General features: G+C 37.9%; 1 protein-coding gene and 1 pseudogene across 1 annotated transcript; both read right to left on the reverse strand.

Moving 5' to 3' along the window:
* Nucleotides 1-1,013: 1,013 nt before the first annotated feature.
* On the reverse strand, nucleotides 1,014-1,501 carry LOC149164218 (photosystem II 22 kDa protein, chloroplastic-like; annotated as a pseudogene).
* A 902-nt stretch (nucleotides 1,502-2,403) lies between these two features.
* On the reverse strand, nucleotides 2,404-5,174 carry LOC149164219 (aquaporin PIP2-2-like). The gene is made up of 4 exons (XM_089429409.1): nucleotides 4,395-5,174; nucleotides 4,010-4,305; nucleotides 2,606-2,746; nucleotides 2,404-2,514 (listed from the first exon to the last, which is right to left on the reverse strand). Exons 1-4 carry the CDS (start codon nucleotides 4,432-4,434, stop codon nucleotides 2,404-2,406), a joined length of 588 nt encoding a protein of 195 aa, XP_089285535.1. The 5' UTR covers nucleotides 4,435-5,174.
* Nucleotides 5,175-20,702: the final 15,528 nt, after the last annotated feature.

The raw sequence follows: 20,702 nt of genomic DNA on the forward strand, positions 1-20,702 counted from the left end.
TTCGCAGAAAACCTACAGCGAATGTTTATGAGGCAACTATCAAATGAGCTGAAACTGAAGGCGAAACACGTCGCGGCAAAAACATCATCCACGGCCGAAACAGGATGAAGCTCAAATGAAAATCATTTTTTAAGGATAGCTGACGGAGAGAAAAGCAAAAACAGTTAGAAAAAGAAAGAAAAACAATTTGTAATGGTTAGAAATCAAGAAAAGCAATTTTTAATGATACCTAATAGGAGAAAATCAAGAAAAGTTAGAAAAAGAAGGAAAAGCAATTTATAAAAATAGTTGAGAAGTTAGAAAAAGAAAGAAAAACAATTTATAAAAATAGTTGACGGATAGAGAAGCAATAAAAGCGATTCGTATCTCCACTTTGTCACGATTGTCAAACCATTGTTTTGTGTTGTGTTGGAAGGGCTCCACACATCCGAGATTGAGTCCGCGTTGGTCCCGAGAGGGAGGAGGAGGGTGGCCTTCAGGGGAAACGGAATTGGACCTCTGCTATGCTCTCGAACCACCTCTGCTGGGAAAATGGAATTGGACCTCTGCTCATCTCGCGAACCACCTCTGGATGAAATTGACCAATCCAGAGGTCCTCTGCTCCGCTCGCTTCTGTCTCGTGCTTCCAAGTATGTATGCTTTTGTCTCGTGCATACAATTATTTTTAATTTTTGTATGCTTCTAATTTCTTTGAATCAATGAATTATATCTACCAACGAGAAGGAAAATACATGAATTATGCCCGACTTACCAGATTCTTCTCCACTGTCTTTGAATCATTCAATTATTGTACAAATGCATTATATGTAAAGACTACAAGGAAAATATAAATGCATTATATGTACAGACTACAAGGAAAATATATGCCTAATTTACTTATCAATTTCTGTTTCAGAATGTATGAACTGTGCTAACTTACCATTTTTTCTTTTGTGAAACAGTTTGATAGGGTCTTATTTCTTCTCTGCGACAACGTCATTTCTTCTTCGGAGCAGTCGCTCTTTGGTGTAGGGTTATTTCTTCCATTCTTTGGTTCTTTGGTACAAGGTTGTTCCGCTCTTTACTTTGGTGCACTGCTTTCTTTCATTCTTTAGTACAAAGTCGTTACGTTCTTTACTTTCTTTCACTCCTATTGAACTATCAAACCATAATATCTCGTTGGCCTTGGTGAAACCGATCCCTCTGGAGGTCCCGAAGATGTCGTCCTCCACCTTAGGCTTCTCCTCGCACACCGCCACCCGACCTGCCCTCCCCTTCTTGGGCAAGGCGACTGCCTTTTCTTTGCGCCGGAACAACGCCACCATCTTTGCAGTGCGAGTCTTGAGCCCCTAGCATTGCCGCTCCGTATCTCTCTTAACGGTGCCCATGATAACTCAGCGGCATTTGGCAGCCGAATCTTGAGCCCCCCCGCAACGGGCAATGCGGGCCGCTGGCTGAACCCTGCTATTCCTCCTACATAACTGGCAGTAACACCTCTACATGGGAGAATCGACTGCGCCATCGTCGTGTTAACTAAAGACACAGATCAGTGTAGCGAACCATATTGAACTGTCAAACCATAACGTAAAGTAGTGGAATGGATAGCTTCGCTACACTCCTATCAAACTGTAAATCGAAGCAATAGATTAGAAGCAAATGGGTGGTGAAGCAGGTATGTTAGAGACCAGTGGTGAAGTTGATTAGAGACAAGTGTTGTGCCAGGCTCCATGGCGTGTCAAAGAGCTATCATGCACATGGCAAAAGGCTAACATGGCAAAAGGCTAACATGCAAGAGTTTTTCTCTGCTGTGGGGCACGATTTAACATGAAATTTGTGTAATACACATGACATCAAAGTTTGGTTAAAGTTACATTCACACTCAGAGAACAGATCACATTTGATACCTGTATAATACAAATGAAATTAAAGGAACGCCGACATCCACACTCAGAGAATGGATCACATTTGATACCTTTATAATACATCTCATCTGGAAAAATAATAATTGATAGACGTAACCTTCACTTTGGAATTTTTGTGCAAAGAAAATACGATAGCCATGAAAATGCCAAATAATGACAAGAATAACATTGTTTATAAGACATAATCCTGACATTTCTGGGCAAATAAAATACGATAGCTATGAAAATGCCAAATAATGACAAGAATAACACTGTTTATAAGACACAATCCTGACATTAGAAATGTTTGGCGGACAAAATACGATTGGAATCAACTTGCCAAATAAGGACAACAATACTTTTTGCCATCGTATCAAATTTATTTTAGCATCTATTGATGCCTATTCTAAGATTAACATCCGGCGTATGTGAAATATTGGCCCCTCAAAACATACAACATCTAAAAGCAAACACAGTTTTTACAACACAAATGCATCCGCATGAACAAAGTCCAGTTTCTGTATTAAACATTGTTGGGTTCCTTGTTGTGCCATTTCAGGGATGCTCGGATAACGTATTTGTGAAATGCAGCAGCTACCGTAGCTCCAATAAGAGGACCAACCCAGAAGATCCACTGCAATGTAAGAATCAAAATTTAATTCCATAAAATCTGCAATACTGATAAATAGAAAACAACAGAAAGGAGACTATTATCCTCTTCTTACATGGTCGTCCCAGGATTTCTTATGGCCATAAATCACGGCTGCTCCAAAGCTTCTGGCAGGATTGATGCCCGTTCCAGTGACGGGAATGGTTGCCAAGTGTACCATGAATACAACAAAACCAATTGAAAGCGGAGCCAAAGCCTGCGCCAATCAGTATATTAGCATTTATTAATAGATTAAATAATCAGTGTATTATACATAATAATAAAATTTCTTACTGCATACACGTTCAAGAAATGGACAATGATAACGTACAGGCAAGGTTCACATGGAAATTCCTCACCAGAAATCGTTCACATGGAATTCCTCACCAGAAATCGTCGAGGGCGAGGTGCACATCCCATTTCCAAAAGAAATAGTCCGACTGGAAATTTCACTTCCAAGGAGAACATTACGATCTCTCTCATTTATAAGACGGAATCTTAGGAAGGGCAGAGCACGAAACCTGTTAGCTCATACTGTGGTCAATACACTGGTGATTGTGTAAAGAGTAGAAACTGAGATACCAAGCTGGTTATCACACAGGCTTGTTAGGTTTTTATATCTTATTTTGAATGCAAGTTTCAGAAATATGAAATTCCCACTTTTAGATTGCCTTAGGTTTTTATATCTTTGGAATATTTTCAGGAATTTACAATACTATTCAATATTTAAAAGTATTGAACTTATTCAGCATACAAATTCCTGCTGATTCCTATGAGATTTAGAAATATTCTCCAAATTTACAATCAAAATAAGAATAACCACTTTTTGGTTACCTACTTTTAAATAAAATAAGCTTTTATATTTTTCAACTTGCCCTATTTGAATAAAACAAGTTAACTTTTACAAACAGATTTCTTTTCTCAACATTTTGTCCACATCCAGCAAAACATGTCGAAATGATGATTCAAATTGCTGCAAGGAAGGTTTTTATATCTTTTCATAGTACCCAACTGTGAGTGAAACTAAACTTAAAGTTAAAGAAAACTGATTTTCTTCTCAATATTTTCTTCAAACTCCGGTTAAAATAAATCAAATTGGCATGATTCAAAATGCGTAACCGAGTTACTCAGATGCAGATGTAATCTAAAAAATCATACACAACCTATTGTTATTATTCAAATTTTAACTTTTCATGGTAGCATTCAATCAATGGAAGGGGTTATTTACTCTTTTGATTATAGATTTCGAAAATGTTAATATTTGGAATGTTACAGATAAAAGCGAAGTGAAACCATAAAATTACTTTTATCGATAAAATTTCAAAATATTTTTCGAATCTAAAATCAAATTAATTTCAAGCCCTAACTACACATTTAGTTAGTTAGTCGACCGCTTTTCGATTTGATGCTACGAGATATTTCTATATAGAGATACAGAAATACAATGTTTCAGATCTGAAGTATCTATAATAAAACGTACAGGAATGTGAGAGTCGCGGGCGTTGCTCTTGATGTCGGTCGCATAGAAGACGGTATACACCAAGACGTAAGTGCCAACTATCTCTACGGTGAGAGCTGTTTCATTGCCGTATCCCTTCGGCACTGAATTCGCTCCTCCCCCGCCACTAGAATAGTAAGTTTTCTGCAACGCTTTCACCATCCCTACCCCGCAGATTGCGCCCAAACACTGTGCCACCATGTACAAGACTGCTCGATTCAGAGTCACTTTCCGAGCAACAAACAGCCCGAACGTGACCGCGGGGTTTAGATGCCCACCTGCAACAACATTATATGGTTTTGTCAAATCAAATATCAACGAATTCAGGGAAGAAAAAAATCATTAATTACTATAATAAGATTACCACCTGAAATTCCAGCGGTGCAATACACGAGAACAAAGATCATTCCGCCGAAGGACCAGGCGATACCCAGGGTACCCACGCCTCCACACGGACTCTTATCGTTAGCATTCCAGAAGCTCTCCTAACGGTGCCCATGATAACTCAGCGGCATTTGGCAGCCGAATCTTGAGGCCCCCCGCAACGGGCAATGCGGGCCGCTGGCTGAACCCTGCTATTCCTCCTACATAACTGGCCGTAACACCTCTACATGGGAGAACCGACTGCGCCATCGTCGTGTTAACTAAAGACACAGATCAGTGTAGCGAACCATATTGAACTGTCAAACCATAACGTAAAGCAGTGGAATGGATAGGTTCTTTGCTTCGCTACACTCCTATCAAACTGTAAATCAAAGCAGTAGATTAGAAGCAAATGGGTGGTGAAGCAGGTATGTTAGAGACCAGTGGTGAAGTTGATTAGAGACAAGTGTTGTGCCAGGCTCCATGGCGTGTCAAAGAGCTATCATGCACATGGCAGAAGGCTAACATGCAAGAGTTTTTCTCTGCTGTGGGGCACGATTTAACATGAAATTTGTGTAATACACATGACATCAAAGTTTGGTTAAAGTTTCTATCTATTAATACACAGACATCAAACTTTAACAAAAGTTAAGTGCCTCCCTTTACTTTTGTTTTCCTTTCAGACTTTGGATAAAAATTCTTTGGATCTCTAACATTGCCTCGGGACATGTGAGGTCTCCAATAAGAGGTCAAATGCTAAACTTTGGTTAAATTTTTTGTGAAGCCAAATTGCCACCGGAAACTTTACTTTATACTACTTAGAGATTTAATTTAAGTTCGCCCCAAGTTCTGGGTACAGCTGTATAAACATAAAGAGTGTTCGTAACTTTCAAATTTTCATTAATATATACACATACATACATGCACACATACAAACACACAAATAAATAAATAAACAAACATATATATATATATATATATATATATATATGTTTTTGTTCTATCATATAATTCCTTACCTATTGTATGTACCTGTTTATTATTATTTACATGGGTTCATTGTAGACTAAATAATTTATTTACTGAGTTTTCCTTTATCATCTAGATTGAAGGAGCATGTCCATTCTTGTCTCCCTCTCTTACTCTCATTCATATGGTTTTATTGTATTATTTCTTAAGGAGTTCTCTATGGTTCAAGAGGGTAACCTTATATTTGTTTCACACTAGTGCACGTTTATATTGGTTTTGTAGCTTCACGCACACACACACACACATATATAGGTTTCAAAATCTACTTAATTAACTATGATGAGTTTTTATTTGACCCATTTGTATATTTAGGTCTCATTAGCCACTGGGTAATTTTCTTACTCATAAATTGTACCAATGATCATAACTTGGTATATTCATGATTGTTAGAATAATGGTCATGTATCTTTACATATGTTTCTTATATGTAACTAATATATTCCCCATAAAAACTGTATTATTGTCTCTTCTTTAAGTATTAGTTTCCTTCATTCTAGATTTGAGTATTATTCACTTCTAGAATCAAATTAATTAGTTTATTTAGTTATGAGATATAATGATAGTAATATGGTGAATGCTAGTTTAACATCACATAGTGATAATTATTTAGCTATTTAGTTGACATATAATATTATATTAATTATTATTTAGCTATTTAATTGAGATATAATATTGTATTAATTTAATGTAATACAATTAGTATTCCATGTTTCCTTTCCCTCTTATAAAACTAAGACTTGGTACCAGTATTATTATTCATCATTCTTCCTTAACTGTACCTAGTTTCCTTCTCTTAGTTCATAATAAGGTATTAGAATTATGTTATTCCCCATAGTATTTCTATATAGTAGGTTATTTTACAATTACTCTCCTATAAAATACTTTACATTAGAAGATTTCATTAGAATATTTATGCTCCACATATTTAAGCTAAGGAATACATAAGGATATTTTGCATTCACAATATCACTCTCTTGAATTCTTCTGATTTATAACTAGACATGACTATTCACTATATAAGATAGACTCACAAACATAATAGATTGTCCTTAATTTCTTCTATAATAGTATAGACAGACCATGTTTGATTTGGTTCCTTTTCCTCAACTCAGATTACAAAATTTTCACTCTTTATTTCTTCAGAAAGGATAATTTATCTAACTATGTATCTAATTAAAAGGATACGACAATACTCACATGTCCATTCCTTGCATTTAGTTTGTCAGCACAACTATTTATTGTATCAACACAATTTAAGCATTCCTACTATTAACAGCTCTTCTTACTTTCCAATCAGATTCCATTTCAATACACTTCTTAAGATTGAAACTTGTATATGCATGCATATAATTATGAGAGCTATAACTTATCCATGCATGCATATTATCTCAACAACCTAATATGTAATCCATCACCATACAAATATTACATCTATTACAATTTGAACAGAACTCTGACAATATAATTACACATTAATTCCACACATCATCCACCAATATGCCATTGCAATAATTCAAAAAAAAGAAACACATCAATTAGGACAAAATATGCTTATCCATAATATATTCCTTAGGGAATATTAAATAACTAATCATGTTCCACCCAACCATGAACTGCATCTGCCAATCCCCCCCCGATCTAAGATCTCCTTACACACTAGAAACAATAGCCTCTTTGATTCATAGGTAGTTTCTCTTATAACTTTCTTCCCAGCATATTTTTTCAACATTTTCTTTCTTTAAGGTCTACCAACCTTTTTCCTAGGACTTTTTTATTTATCTTTATTAAACAAATATTCTTTCCTTTTTCTTTAAATCACGCATTTCTCTCCCACAACGATTTATTCCACTCGACTTAGTAGTTATCTCCATCTAAGTGATCAACATAATATTTCTCTTCCATTATGTTAATTTAATTACTTTTAATTATTTTTTCCTCAAATTTTTATGAGAATTTTAGGGAAGGTCCATCATGTGGACTTGACCACTAACAACCTTCTCCTAAGATGGCAAGGAGTCTTCTGAACTCTAGTGCTATTACATATCCATTCAGTATTATAATATTTCAATGTCTTAAAATCATATTTTTCAAAAAGAAAACTCATAAGGGTGTTACATCTTGCCCACCTCTAGACGAACATCATCCTCAGTGTTTTCTTTTAGTTCCCTTCCTGTTGGAATGTAAATGCCCCTACTCACATTTACTAGATTTTACAAGCCCTCTCAATAAATGTGAAGGTGACTGCTACTATGCTATGACTTGAACTCCAATGTTATAGTTAAGGAAGTTGAGATTACAAACTGAAAACTTATTGACATCCTATAAATACTACAGATCACTCAAGAGCTAAATAACCACCCCAAGTGATCAATTCTTGAGTTGGAAACATTTTTCACTGACCTAACACTCCAACTACATTCACGAAAAATGAAAAGGTGTAGTTATGGTCTTCCAACCACACGCATAGTCCTACTTCCATGTACTTATGGCTTAATTTATTTTTATTTATGCCAACGATCTTATGAGGCTATTTATTTTTCACATGTTTGTTTTAATCAAACATGTGAAAAATATGTAAGCTACAGGTCATGAATGCATATCTCATCACAAACTAATGGTATTCATATGAGAATCTCCAAGAAGGATCTAAGCCCTCTATAGTTAGCTCCAATAATAGTTGTTAGTCCATGCACTCATCAACAATTCAATAACTAATCAATACATGACACGAGCCATAGATATAATACATCATATAAGTAGCATATATGTAGTGAATAACCAACATAGAAAGCATGGAAAATTAGCCATAATATCACCAACACAATTACTACAAATGCTTATAGATCACCATAGGAAAATATCCCATATTAAAATATGAAAATTCCAACCAAGTCAGCAACTTCCATGTACCACCATACCATATATTGGGTTGAACCAAAGATCTCTTTCAGCCAATCACAACCATGCCATATTCCAAGCATGAATGTGGTATCTCATGGAATAAAATAATACAAAACCAAACAAGGCTTCCATATGCCAAACCACCTCAACCCTCAACAACAGTGATTCCACCTATATAGTATAGAAATCACTAACGTCAAATAGATTGGTGTCTACTGAAAATATCCAGGGCTCTAGGAACTAGTAACTGAACCCATAACCTTCTAGGGCTCCAAAGTGTTTGTTCCAACCATGACTCAAGGGACTAGTAACTCAACCCACTAAGGCCTCCAGAGCATTTGTTCCAACGAAATGCTTTGGGAAATAGTAACTCAAACCAAGTTGTTCTAGGGATTCTAGAGTGATTTTCTAGCCCAGAACTATAAGGAGCTTGTGCACCAATCATAAAAACAAGTGAAAAATCCAAAACACCATGGCTATGCAATAAATTTCAAGGCAAGGATGAAACCATTGTGAATCCAATCAAGTATACATGCTAATGACAATATATAACTAGAGAATCATACGCATATGTCATGAATCTAGAAATCAACAAGGAAATCACACATGCAACGTGTTACTTACAAAGAAATCCATTTTTTGTTCTTGATTGAATCGAAGTGAATGCCCACATGCTCCAAGATTTCTCGAAGTGTGCAAGAGTATGACAAAATGAGATAATGAAATGATAGAGCCCAAAATTGATCGAACAAAATCTCAACTAACAAAAGTTGTGACTCAACCTCTAAAGGATTTTTATCATTGAGGCCTCTACTTTCTTTATTTTCCTCCATTTTTCCTCTAATTTCCCTTGCATGCAATTTTTTTTCTGTTATGAAACAAACTCACAAAAAGATATAAAGGATAGATTGATGGCTTCAAAATTGGCCTCTTCCAGGGGGTAACCTCCTTTACATTGCACAAATGATAAATTCTTGGATGATACAAATGACAATACCTCCTTTCTATATAAAGGAGTCTAAGGGGTCCCAATATAATCATAGCCTACATAACAATAATATTGTATGGGTACAACAATAACAATAGTGGGGTTCTATGGGGCATAATAATTACAACATGGGGACTATATGCACACAATAATACAATAAGGGGGTTGCACTAGTAACAATAATGGGTTACACTAGTAGTATAGGGACCTAACATGCCACTCTCCTTCAAAAATTGTTGTCCTCAATGCTTGAGTAGTTCTATATTCTTCTATATAAAATTCTCATCCTCTCATGTGGAATCTTCAGTGGGAAAGTTCTTCTACTTGATGAGATACTCTAAAATTGATTGATTTCGTAGCTGTCAATTTCTTGTTTTTGTGACTGCTTCCCATTCCAATATGATTTTTCCTTCCTTGACAAGTTCTGGCAATATTGTTCGAACTGGGATCTTCTCACCTATAACCTTCTTTAAGCATGAAACATGCAAAACTAGGCACACTCACGAAGATGTAGGAAGCTCTAATTTGTATGTCATAGTCCCAATCTTTTGTAACACCTTGTACAAATGATAATACTTTGGTGATAATTTATTATCCTTATTAGCTTTCTTGAGAGAAATTTTTTTGTATGGTTGTAGTCATAGAAATACCCAGTCACCTACATCAAATTTTTTTTCACTCCAATGTTGATATGCCTATTGTTTCATTCTATTCTGCCCCAAAGTGAGGTTATCTTTTAAGAGTTTGAGAACTTGTTTTTGATGGTCGATGTGATTGTCCGCTGCTTGAACCTTAGAATTCTATTTTAAATATGATGTGATGGACTCTGGATGATATCCAGAAAGTGCCATAAATGGGGTCATTTTTGTTGTAGTATGGAAGGAAGTGTTATACCACCATTCAGCCAAAGGGAACCACTTGACCCATTATGTATGTTTATCATATACAAAGCAACGATGATATCTTTCTAAACATTTGTTCACTATCTCAATTTTCCCATCATATTGAGGATGATAATATGAGCTATGAGCTAACTGAGTACCCACATATTCGACCTCTTGCACTCCAAAGAAACATTTGGAGGTTTTTCCACATAATTTTTTCTCCTCCAATAGTTTGAGCACCCTTTTGTGGTAGTTTCATATCATGTAGATCAAAATATTGCTTCATTTGTATTATCCAAGTTACCAGATCCTTGCCATAAAATTTCCTCATATCTATATTTGGAATATGGTGGGTCTTGAATCCAATGTTAGAGTCCATGAAATCATGATTAACATTTCTTTTGTTCTCATCATGAGTTTCCTCTACTACCTTTTTAGCATTAGGAAGCCTTTCTTGTAGTGATTGTGTCCCACCTTCCTTCAAAACCTCCATGTATTTCTTCAAATATTCCATGTTGTCATTTAGTTTTTTTCTATACCATTTATCTTATTGATCATATCCTCGATCACATTCTTCAAATCATCCATCTAATTTTGCTTACTAGGTGTTTCTATTTTCTTGATTTGGGACTTTCTTTTTCTTAATTTTATGAGTTCGAAGCATCCAATGTTTGGGAGCCTCTTGAATTCGATATTGTGAAGCTTCTTCTTATACATCAAATATCTAAACATAGCCGCACTTTCAATGGGGGATAGGTCAACTTCGATCAAGAGGATAGGATAGGGAGTATTTCCCTTGATCTTGAGGTTATAGATTATGAGTTGCTTTTGGATCATCTCAATCTTTCTCCATGACTCCCTAGATACTGCACCCCCAACCTTCACATCCGTTTAAGATAACAGGGGTGACGAGAGTCTCAAAGAGGAACCTTTTTTACTCCAAATGTAAAGATCGACTGACTTACAATTGTTTTCAAGCTCATAATAAGATTTCCAACCTCCAATAATTATTTTCTTGATGCTATAATTCCAGTTGAGCTAATGAGGAAATTCAATACCTAAATATTTATAAGAAGAAACCTGCTCAAGACAATGGTTATCATAGACGAAACTACCATGGGTGATCTTTTTGGATTTAATGATCATGACTTTAGTCTTGTCAGTATTAATTGTCATACCCATCTTGGAGCAGTAGACATGAAGAGTCTTAAGTTGCTTGTCTAGGTCATCATGGCTCCTTGCAAGAAGAATGATATCATTAGCATAAAGGAGAAGAGTAATGATAATACTAGCGATCTCGGTGCCTTTACAGGCCGCAGTTTCCAGACACTCCTCTAGTTTATCGATGTAAATACCAAAAAGGGTAGGGGAAAGGGGACAACCTTGCTTAACCCCGATATTACATTTAATATCTTTAGACCACCCTTCATTGGTCTTAAGCTTGGCAATGACAGTCTCGTAGAGGTGGATCACAACAATCCTTAGTTCAGGAGGAACCATGATCTCTTCAAGCCTCTCCCAAAGCTTATCTCGGGGGACAATGTTGAAATCTTTTCTAAAGTCCACAAAACAACAGAAGAGATCGGTTTTACTATTGCGACATTCCTCCGCGATGATCCTAAGGGTGACAAGGTGGTCGATGGTCGAGTGATGTCTCCTAAAACTAGCTTTCCCTTTAGCTCTTTTACCTTGGTTCTCAAGCCAAAGGCTAAGCTTTTTTCTAGAATGAGCCCATAAAGCTTGGCTAGGATGTGGCTAATCATAATGGTCTTGTAGTTAGAGGGAATGATTTTGTCCCCATTTTTTAAGATAGGCACAATAAGGATTTGCATCCATATCTTAGGGAAGCCATGCTTTACAGCCAAATTGAGAAGCTTGTGGAGATGTGGAAAGATTATAGATTTTCCCATTTTAAAGATCTCGGCTTGGTAACCTTCGACATCCTTGACTTTCCCATTAGCGAGCTTATTAATCCAAAACTCAACATCTTCCAGAGAAAAAATATCATCCTTAATAGGAGTGTTTAAGATGGTGCCCATGGTGTCCGGAGAGTCATACAACTTCTTAAGTTAGTTATCCCAATTTTCTAGGGGAATAGAATGATTATATTTAGTGTTACGAACAAGCACATTCTGCCAAAACTCTTTGGGCGCAACTTTAGAAATGTGGAGAAGATGATCTTGTCTCTTATTAATATATGACCTCTTCTTCCTCTTAATTAGAGCTTTGTATATACTTGTATTCTAGAGCTTAATGTTTTCATTAGGGGCATCTCTAATTGCTTTCCTCACAATTTTACAGTCTTTTTCATACCAAGGATTGGAAGTTCTATTATTTTTCTTATACAAAGTGTTATTACAAAAATTTCTAATGGTGGTGGAAAGGGCAGTGGTAAAATGGTAATAGATTTGATCAATGTTGTTATTATAAGTCAGGGAGCCTAAACTGTTTTCCAAATCCCTTAAGAAAAGGTTAACATTACTTCTATCGAAGTGAATATGACTTTTTCTTTCAGTGTTCTCCTGCATATGGGTGGTATGCATAACAAGATTAAGGGATAAAGACAAAAGTATGTGGTCAGAGTCAAGCTCGTACCCGTTAAGAAACTCAAAGTTTGTAATATGGTCGAGGACATGGATGTTAGAGATCGCATAATCCACAATGCTATTACCCAACCCATGGAAATAGGTCATTTGACCGTAGAGAGGCCATTTATTAATACCATTACAAATGATCAGGTCCTAGGAACAAAAAAGCTTGAGGAGCTTGGTGCTGGATAAGTTCTCTATTATGTCTTCAAATTTTCTCTTCAATCTATTAGTTAAGTGACCATCCTCATCAAGACACAAGGGGTCGGGGTTAGAGTTGTTACTTAACATAATAGCTTGGTTAGTAGCAGTCTGAGCATTAAGTCTCTAAGCAAAAGGATATTGCCATCATTCCTTAGATTGTCGATGTCTTTGTCTAAGGTATTGAAAGGACAATTCTTATCTAGGTTGTTTTTCTTATAGGATGTAGAGTTGATAGGAGCGAGATAGTAGATTGCAAGGAAGATCATATTGGTTGTAGAATCAGAGATCTCGATCCAAATGTATTGATTGAAGGGGTCGATTTTATGAAGTTGGTTGTGAGAGGAAATAATGTTCCTAATATAATAGGCCATACCACCAAAACCTCTCTTGGAGGATTTCTTATTCCAGGTAAACAAAAGAGTGAACCTGTCAAGGTGAGGGACCTATTGACGGTATTGGACCCGCCAACATGTCAGGGGATCTCCCCGGTAAGAAGTCCCAATTAGAACTCAGACCGATTGGTGTAGGAGACCCAGTAGTGGGTCATACGGTAATGCTTTGACTGTGATTTTGCACAGAGGCAAGTGAGATATCCCTGTCGGTAGCAAGGGTGTGACAGCTGCGGCGAGTCAAGGAAGGTGCATGAGAGGCTCTAACACATTGGGAGTGAGGTGAGTGCACCCCTTGGAAACCTGTAATAGTACTCGGCTTGGAAAGGAACACACGAGCAAAGCTGCATCACGGCTGGAAAGCAATATAGCGAGCAATCCAAATTGATGTTCAAACCAACAACACATATACAACAAGATTCATACAATTGCATACAAAATAGTCGTGTTGGCTTTGTTATATTAAGAAGTGTAAGTTCAAGTCATACAATACATCCATATACACCTGCTCGTTCCAATAGTGGAATGTTACAACCACAACCACCTTCTCCTCCAAAGAGATATACTAGCTCTGTGACATGGAGAAGCCACGACGCATTACAATACTGTCCAAGCTTTCTCTAAGATAGTCCTATCGAAGCTTGGCTGACCAAAATCCTTTACAAAGAGTTATGAGGGACTATTTTTAGAAAAGGGTGGGGTGGCCCTTAACAATACCCTTTGTGATAGTTTATCTACCCTCATGATTCTTCATATACTTTATGACTTTTACATCCAACTATCGACACTTGAACTTCCACTTGACAAGACGTTACATTACAATGCACATGTACCCATGTGAGACAAAATGGCTTGAGAAAGCCATGCAAGACATCGCTGACCCTCGGACCATTGTGGTGAGACCAACTCTTTGACATGCTTGTGATGGTCGATAGTGGTGAGCTAATGCCAATATTGGTTTTCCATGATGGTGTCCATGCGCTCAGTGGTGATATATTGCTGAAGTGAACTCTTGCCTTTGTTGCATCCGGGTGCACTAATATGGCTCCTCTATCCAAATCGTCTGATAGTATGCGCATGGTTGTCCTGGGTGCGACCAGACCAGCAACATGTTGTTGCATAGTGTCTGCATTGATCTCTAAGCATGTGTTGGTGGTCGTGCACATCAACTTTTCAAAATACATGTTTAGCTCCAGTTGGACTTGCTTCTTGTATTTGCTTTGGTGAGTGTGCCATATGGGTGGGATCAAATGTGTGCACACAATGAGAGGCATGCTGCTGAATTCCCTTGCATGTGATCAACGGGACTTCTCACCTTGTATGCTCTATGCCAGTTGTTGGGATGGGTCTATAACTTGTACGGGCACTGTTTCATCTGTTTTTGCATGTTGCGCCCCCTGTTGCACCTGTTCCTACTGAAACTCATTCTCTCGTCTAAGCAGCTCTTGTTCTTCCTTGAGTTGCTGCTTCAACACATGCAACTCCTTCTCTATTTCGTTCTCTACCTTCACGCGACTTTCACATCGCATCGTCACCTCATAGCCCCAATCTCCAAAGTTGCTTTCATCACAAGTGGATCTACTTGGGTTTGCGACTTTGTTCCACCTCTGTGTTGTCAACAACCTTCCTCTTGCGTTCATTGCATCTGGTATGCTGCCTTCAAATGTTGTTGATGGTGCTACTTGTTGTGATGTTTTTGTCATCATATCTTGATATCCTTGTCTACAAACAACTCGACGTCTTCATGGGTAGGCGATTTCATAGACACTTGATCGACTGCATCCCCAAGTGCACTCTGAACAGTGTCTTCAACTCTTCTCTCCTAGAAACCATTGTACATGTGCTGCTGAGAGGTAGATGAACACATGCGAAACCTAGAGACATGGAAACACTCATGGCAAGAAATCCATCTGTTGAAAACCAAAACAAACATGAAAACTGACTTGCAACATACCTATGTGATTGATCATGAATGTTGCGCAATTTCCTCCAGGAGGTCAGGACACTGACTGCCAAAACTGTGCAAGGCATAGTCTGGGCTGTCAGGAGGTTAACTGACTACTAGAACTGTACAATGCACAGTCCAGCTTGGCCTGCTGACGACTGAAACTACGCAATGCGCAATTTCAGTTCGCAGTGACATGAAACCAACAAATTGCATTGTGCAGTTTCTCAGGCCAATAGGACACTGCCTCCATGAATTGCGCAATGCATGCCTAGAGGTCAGTGCCTGGCTAGGCTTGCGCAATTTATGGAGGGAAGGCAAAGCCTTTGCTTTTGGAAGTGCGCAGTGCTAGCCGGGCAAGGGACGGTCTAGGACAAGGCAGCCCGGCCCGGGCCGAGGCAGCCCAGTCCGGTCGACTGAAAACATGAGAAGTGTGAATGCATGATGAGATGAGTGCAAACAAGAGTGAATGATCATTCATGCAAACAACAATCACAGGATTCAGAAAATGGGAAAGCATGCATGTGTGTGAAGCGAGTCGTCACAATGGTGACCGTCTGTGCCAAATAGGGTGATGCATGCGACAACAGTGAGATGTGAATGAAAACTGAAACGATGCTTCTACAAGCTAACATGCATAAAAATGACAACATGTGCTCACTGAAATCAAGTAGACAACAATCACACAAATTGAAACTCAAAAACGACAAAAATGCAACACAAGACATGAAAGGCTAGCTTACCCCAAAACAACTGAGATGAATGTGCTGACGAATCCTAGATGCAATATGGAATGTCAGAGCTGCAAGGTCAATGTGAGGAATGATCTCTGTAGTGTTTGGTTCATGAGCTTTGATAAAATTGAAGATGTGACACGCATGCCACAAATCTAGGAAGAGAGACACTTGGTGGGAGGTTTATGAAATGATCCTTGCATGCAACCTCCAACTGCTAAAAGTAGATCCTTGAATCAAGGGATGCCTTTGCATGTTGCCTTGGGAGAAGCAACCCATGCATGCAAATCAATTTTGCTTGGTTCCGGAGGGAACCGGTCAACTCAACTGAACATGCAACAATCTGCTCAGATGGGAGGAAAAAATGTGCATTTCTGGGAGGGAGTTGGGCTGGCTACCCAGAGAGATTGTGAAATTTCTGGGAAAAGCAACTGACTGCTGCCCAGAATGGCACAATTTCTGCGTTGAGCAGTCCTGCTGGGAGGAATTATGCAATTTTTTCAATGAACAATGACAGGATATTTGCGCAATTCTAGAGCCCAGCAGGTTGCTAGACAGAATTGCACAATTTCTAGAGGGAAGGATGGTTCCCCTCCAAAATTTCACAAGTTCTTGAGGTATCTTCTTAACCTGTAGCAATGCCAAGTCTGGTGAAACAACCTATGAGGGGGATGTAACAAGCTTTGATGGACAGGCTGCCATTCTGCAAGAAAATCATTAAAGCTTGTGTACTTGACAAGGCAAGACATGCTGCTGTGAAAGGTTGGTAGGGAGGCTCCAAAACGAGGCTAAGGAAAAATTTTGGAGGGTGGTTGTAGCCGCTACAACACTTGGCAACACAATGGTAGAACTCCAGCTCTCTAAATGGACCTTGTTCGTGAAAAGCAAGTCTAACACCTCCAGAAGTATTGTTCAGTTTTCAACTCATCTTGGTTTCACACTAACTTGATTGTAAGATGTAGCATCTGCCAAACCCTTGGTCGATTGACACAAATTCCAAGCCAAGGCAACACAGTTGTTTTGATTGGGGTTGAGGGGTATATTGGTGCATAAGCAGTATAGTCGTCAGAGTCTTAGTTTCATCTCTGGTGTTGCTCTGCTGCCAGCAGGCCTAGACAGTACCCCGACGGAGTCACGCAGGAACACAAGCATCGCTTTGCTTCCAGCAAGCCTGGTCAGTACCCTGACGGAGTTACTTGTGTCACCTCTCTATGCAAGAAGCCTTTCTCTTCTTTCACCTTATTCATTTTTTATTTTTTCATTTTTCACTTTTCATTTTTTTCATTTTTTCATAACTGTGCATAACATTTATTCATTTTAGAGGTGAAAGAGGGATCTCGACTTATTGAGAGCAGAAGAGGTTGTTCTTTCAGAGAAGTAGTTTATTATATACCTCTGACGTGCCTGTGAAGGTTTTCCCCCTCACCTTACTCTACTTGACTGAGCTAACAAGGGTTAACCCAAAAAAAACCGACTAGAGTAGGCAACACTAGTTAGCGTGCAAGCGTTGTGTTTTCACCAAGGTTCATTTCGATTAGTACATATTTTCCATCGACATATCATGGACTAAAATTAACAAGCTCTTCATACAGAGGCAGGATGACAAACAACCAAGTAGTGATAGCTGCACAAGGCCTATTGTACTTTACCCAGCTTGTTATAAGAGTCATGCATGGTTTCATGCGAAATTAACCTACGAACAAAAACAAAGAAAAGAATAAGCAGAACTAAATGAAAAAGAAAAGTGAGTAAGCAAACAAGCAATCAAACAAACAAGAAAAGGAAAGAAGAAGCAGACAAGCATGCAAGTAATCAAATTAAAAGAAAACACTACTCCTACTCCTAAGCTAACGGTGCATGGGCCTGATCACATGAAGTGATATTTCTAATGCAGCCATCAGCGGATTGGTTGACCCATATTAGTAAAGGCTTGGACCGCGAGCAACCCAATTGTGTCAACCAGCATACATGAAAGATATAACAATGAAGATAGACACACTCCAGGCTTACAAGCATACACGGAAAAAAATGAGTAAAAGAGCATGACATGTAGTCCATGGAGATATCATGATGTTGTGTGACACTACGTGCAGTTTTTAAGCACACGGACACTCTGGACTGTGACATGCAAGCACACATGAGGAAGATAAACCACTTATGTTGCGCAAGTGTGCTTGCTGAGTAAGATTTTTCCAATGCATGAGTGATGGAATCGTGTAGTTCGAGTGGAGGAGATGAAATCTGAGTGTTGGATTGATCTTCAATGCATACAGATGAGTGATGAGGAGCCTTGCATGTTTGAACAATTCCCTGATCAGAAGTGAAACCAACATCAGGGAATATGAGGGCCTGACATAACCATCAGCTCGGGCTGAAGTGCCTCAACAGTTTGGGGGGTTTCAACTTTGTTGATAGATGGATCATCGTAGACCAGTGGCTTCGACGGATTAACAATGAGTGAATCAACATCATGATCGGATGATCAGGTAAAGAGATTGTTGAGCCCCAGAACTACCTCTCTTCTACATACTTTCCTAGACCTTTTCTCTTCCATTTTCCCACATCAATGCCTCATAAGCTATCAAAGATTGTTACATATTGATTCTAGGAGTGCATTTAAGTGGTTTTCTAACTATATATTTGTGTGTGCTATTTGATTTAGATTTTGTTCTTCAGCTATGGAATGTAGCCACTTTCCGCAGCTGACTCGCAATTCTGCAGCTACTTTCATTGTTCTGTAGGTTACAGGTGTCGGCAGGTGAAATGGGGAACGCGGGCAGCTCAGAAATGATCTACACATGGACAAGGTCTTATCTGTTCAGCCAAATTCGTGAAGAAAGGTATTGGTAAAAGGATGGTCAAACAAGGAGTCCTACATCAAGTAGGTCTCTGTTTCAGCACGTGAAAAGTCCGAGACCATTCCTAGATTCGTGGATCCCTCTCGACAGCTGCAAACTGTTTCCATGACGCAAATCCAACATCCACCTTTTGTAGATTGAATGTTTATGGAAACCAAGAGGCTGAACTTACGGGTTCTGTCCTGTTTACGTGTCCTCTGTTGAAGGTTTCTCTCAGAAAAAACAGTTATCTATTTTCCTCTATAAATAAAGCATTTGCAAACGCAAGTAGTTAGTCTTGATGTTAGCTTTGATGCTGTTGGTGTAGCGTTAGTCTTGCTATTGTAATGAGAAGACATATTCTCTGTTTTGCAATACAAAAACTCTGTTTCTTATGACTGTTTAGAGCGTGATTCTGAGGTGACAGTGTGTTAACCAAAGGTTGTGTAGAGGGTCAATTGTTCTGATCCTTTCTTGGTTTTGTTGGCAGGTCTCCAATTGCAACCTTGGGCATGAACAAGTAACCCTGAGTCTCTATATTTCTCTAATTTCGATACTTATCGGAAACTGATTGTCCTCGGTCTAATCCTTCTTGGCTTCTGGTGCAAGTTAAGTTACACAGCTTCCTCATCATTCTATTTTTTTTTTTCAGTCGTGGCTAATGTGGAGGGTTAATAGAAATAAATGAATGACCCCAAGCTCCTCTTTGCTTCTAGGTTTCTCCTATTCATTGCGTTTCTGGGTTTTAGTTATTTGCCCTCAAAGTTTTTGTATATAGTCAAGGAACAAATGAGAGCTATCGATTTGTCTAGTCATATATATATATATATATATATATATATATATATATATATATATATATATATATACACACGCATACAATGCATGTCTGTAGGAATTATATAATTTGAACCATGATCTGTATTTTAATCTTGATTTGAAATCGTCCATTGAGGGGATTTCCCGATGTATTTTGTATATTCTCTTTCGTTTTAAGGATCCTTGCATACTGAGAAGGCCTTTGGACAATTTTACATAGTCGGTTTAATAACTCTGTAGTTCTAACTTATATTTGCATTTAGGTTTTTCGTTCTCTCTTCAATTAGAGAAGATATTACTTCTCAGGTTGATTACGAGATAGCCTATAAATTTATTTCTGTTTTCAATTTATTTATGTTTTTAATGGGATTTAATGAATTTGAAACATGAGCTTTAGTCTTTCGGTAATGCGAGATATGATATTCATGACATTTTTTCAATTTATTGCATGCTCTGCATAGTTTGTTTATTCTCTGAAATATTACAAATTTATTTATAGTTTAATGGATTTCTGTCTTTGTTTTACATTAATGTCAATGAAAGGATTGTACCTTAATTAATAGTGGATAATGAATCCTTCAAGTTTACAGTTTTTATAGTTGATTTAATTCTCAGCAATAAACCCTTGAATTTTCTTAGTTTTACTTCTGCCTTCCTCTACCAATTTAGTCTAAATATTTTCTCCTCAGGTTGAAGGTCGAATTCCTCTCATGAACTTCTTCTTAAACCATGAGGAATATCCACATACTGGGTGCATGATTGTCTAATTTTTACCTGGAAAGGGCTAACCTTGTCCCCTGTTAACTAATTAATGTCTTCCAATCAAAAACTTAATTTTCCAGCAGTAATCCTACTTTATCTTAACTAACAGTCAAATTAGTTATATAGCAAAACAAAAGTTTTCGTGCAAGAGTATATTAAATGAAATTTGTATAATCACATTTATTCTAAGAAAGACAGTGGCATGATTAGTTACTTATCTGTTTCTGATATT

This window comes from Pinus tabuliformis, chromosome 5_1 (assembly GCF_031772625.1).
Source record: "Pinus tabuliformis cultivar Carrire ecotype Pingquan chromosome 5_1, CPIR1, whole genome shotgun sequence".
Taxonomy (NCBI): Eukaryota; Viridiplantae; Streptophyta; class Pinopsida; order Pinales; family Pinaceae; genus Pinus; species Pinus tabuliformis.

Bases quoted from the DNA above. Each gene is read 5' to 3' on its own strand.
- LOC149164219 (XM_089429409.1), bottom strand. From the start codon at position 4,434: ATGATCTTTGTTCTCGTGTATTGCACCGCTGGAATTTCAG. The intron at 2,747-4,009 runs GTACGTTTTATT...TGATTGGCGCAG, and splicing joins CCCGCGACTCTCACATTCCT to GCTTTGGCTCCGCTTTCAAT. The intron at 2,515-2,605 runs GTAAGAAGAGGA...CTTACATTGCAG, and splicing joins AGAAATCCTGGGACGACCAT to TGGATCTTCTGGGTTGGTCC.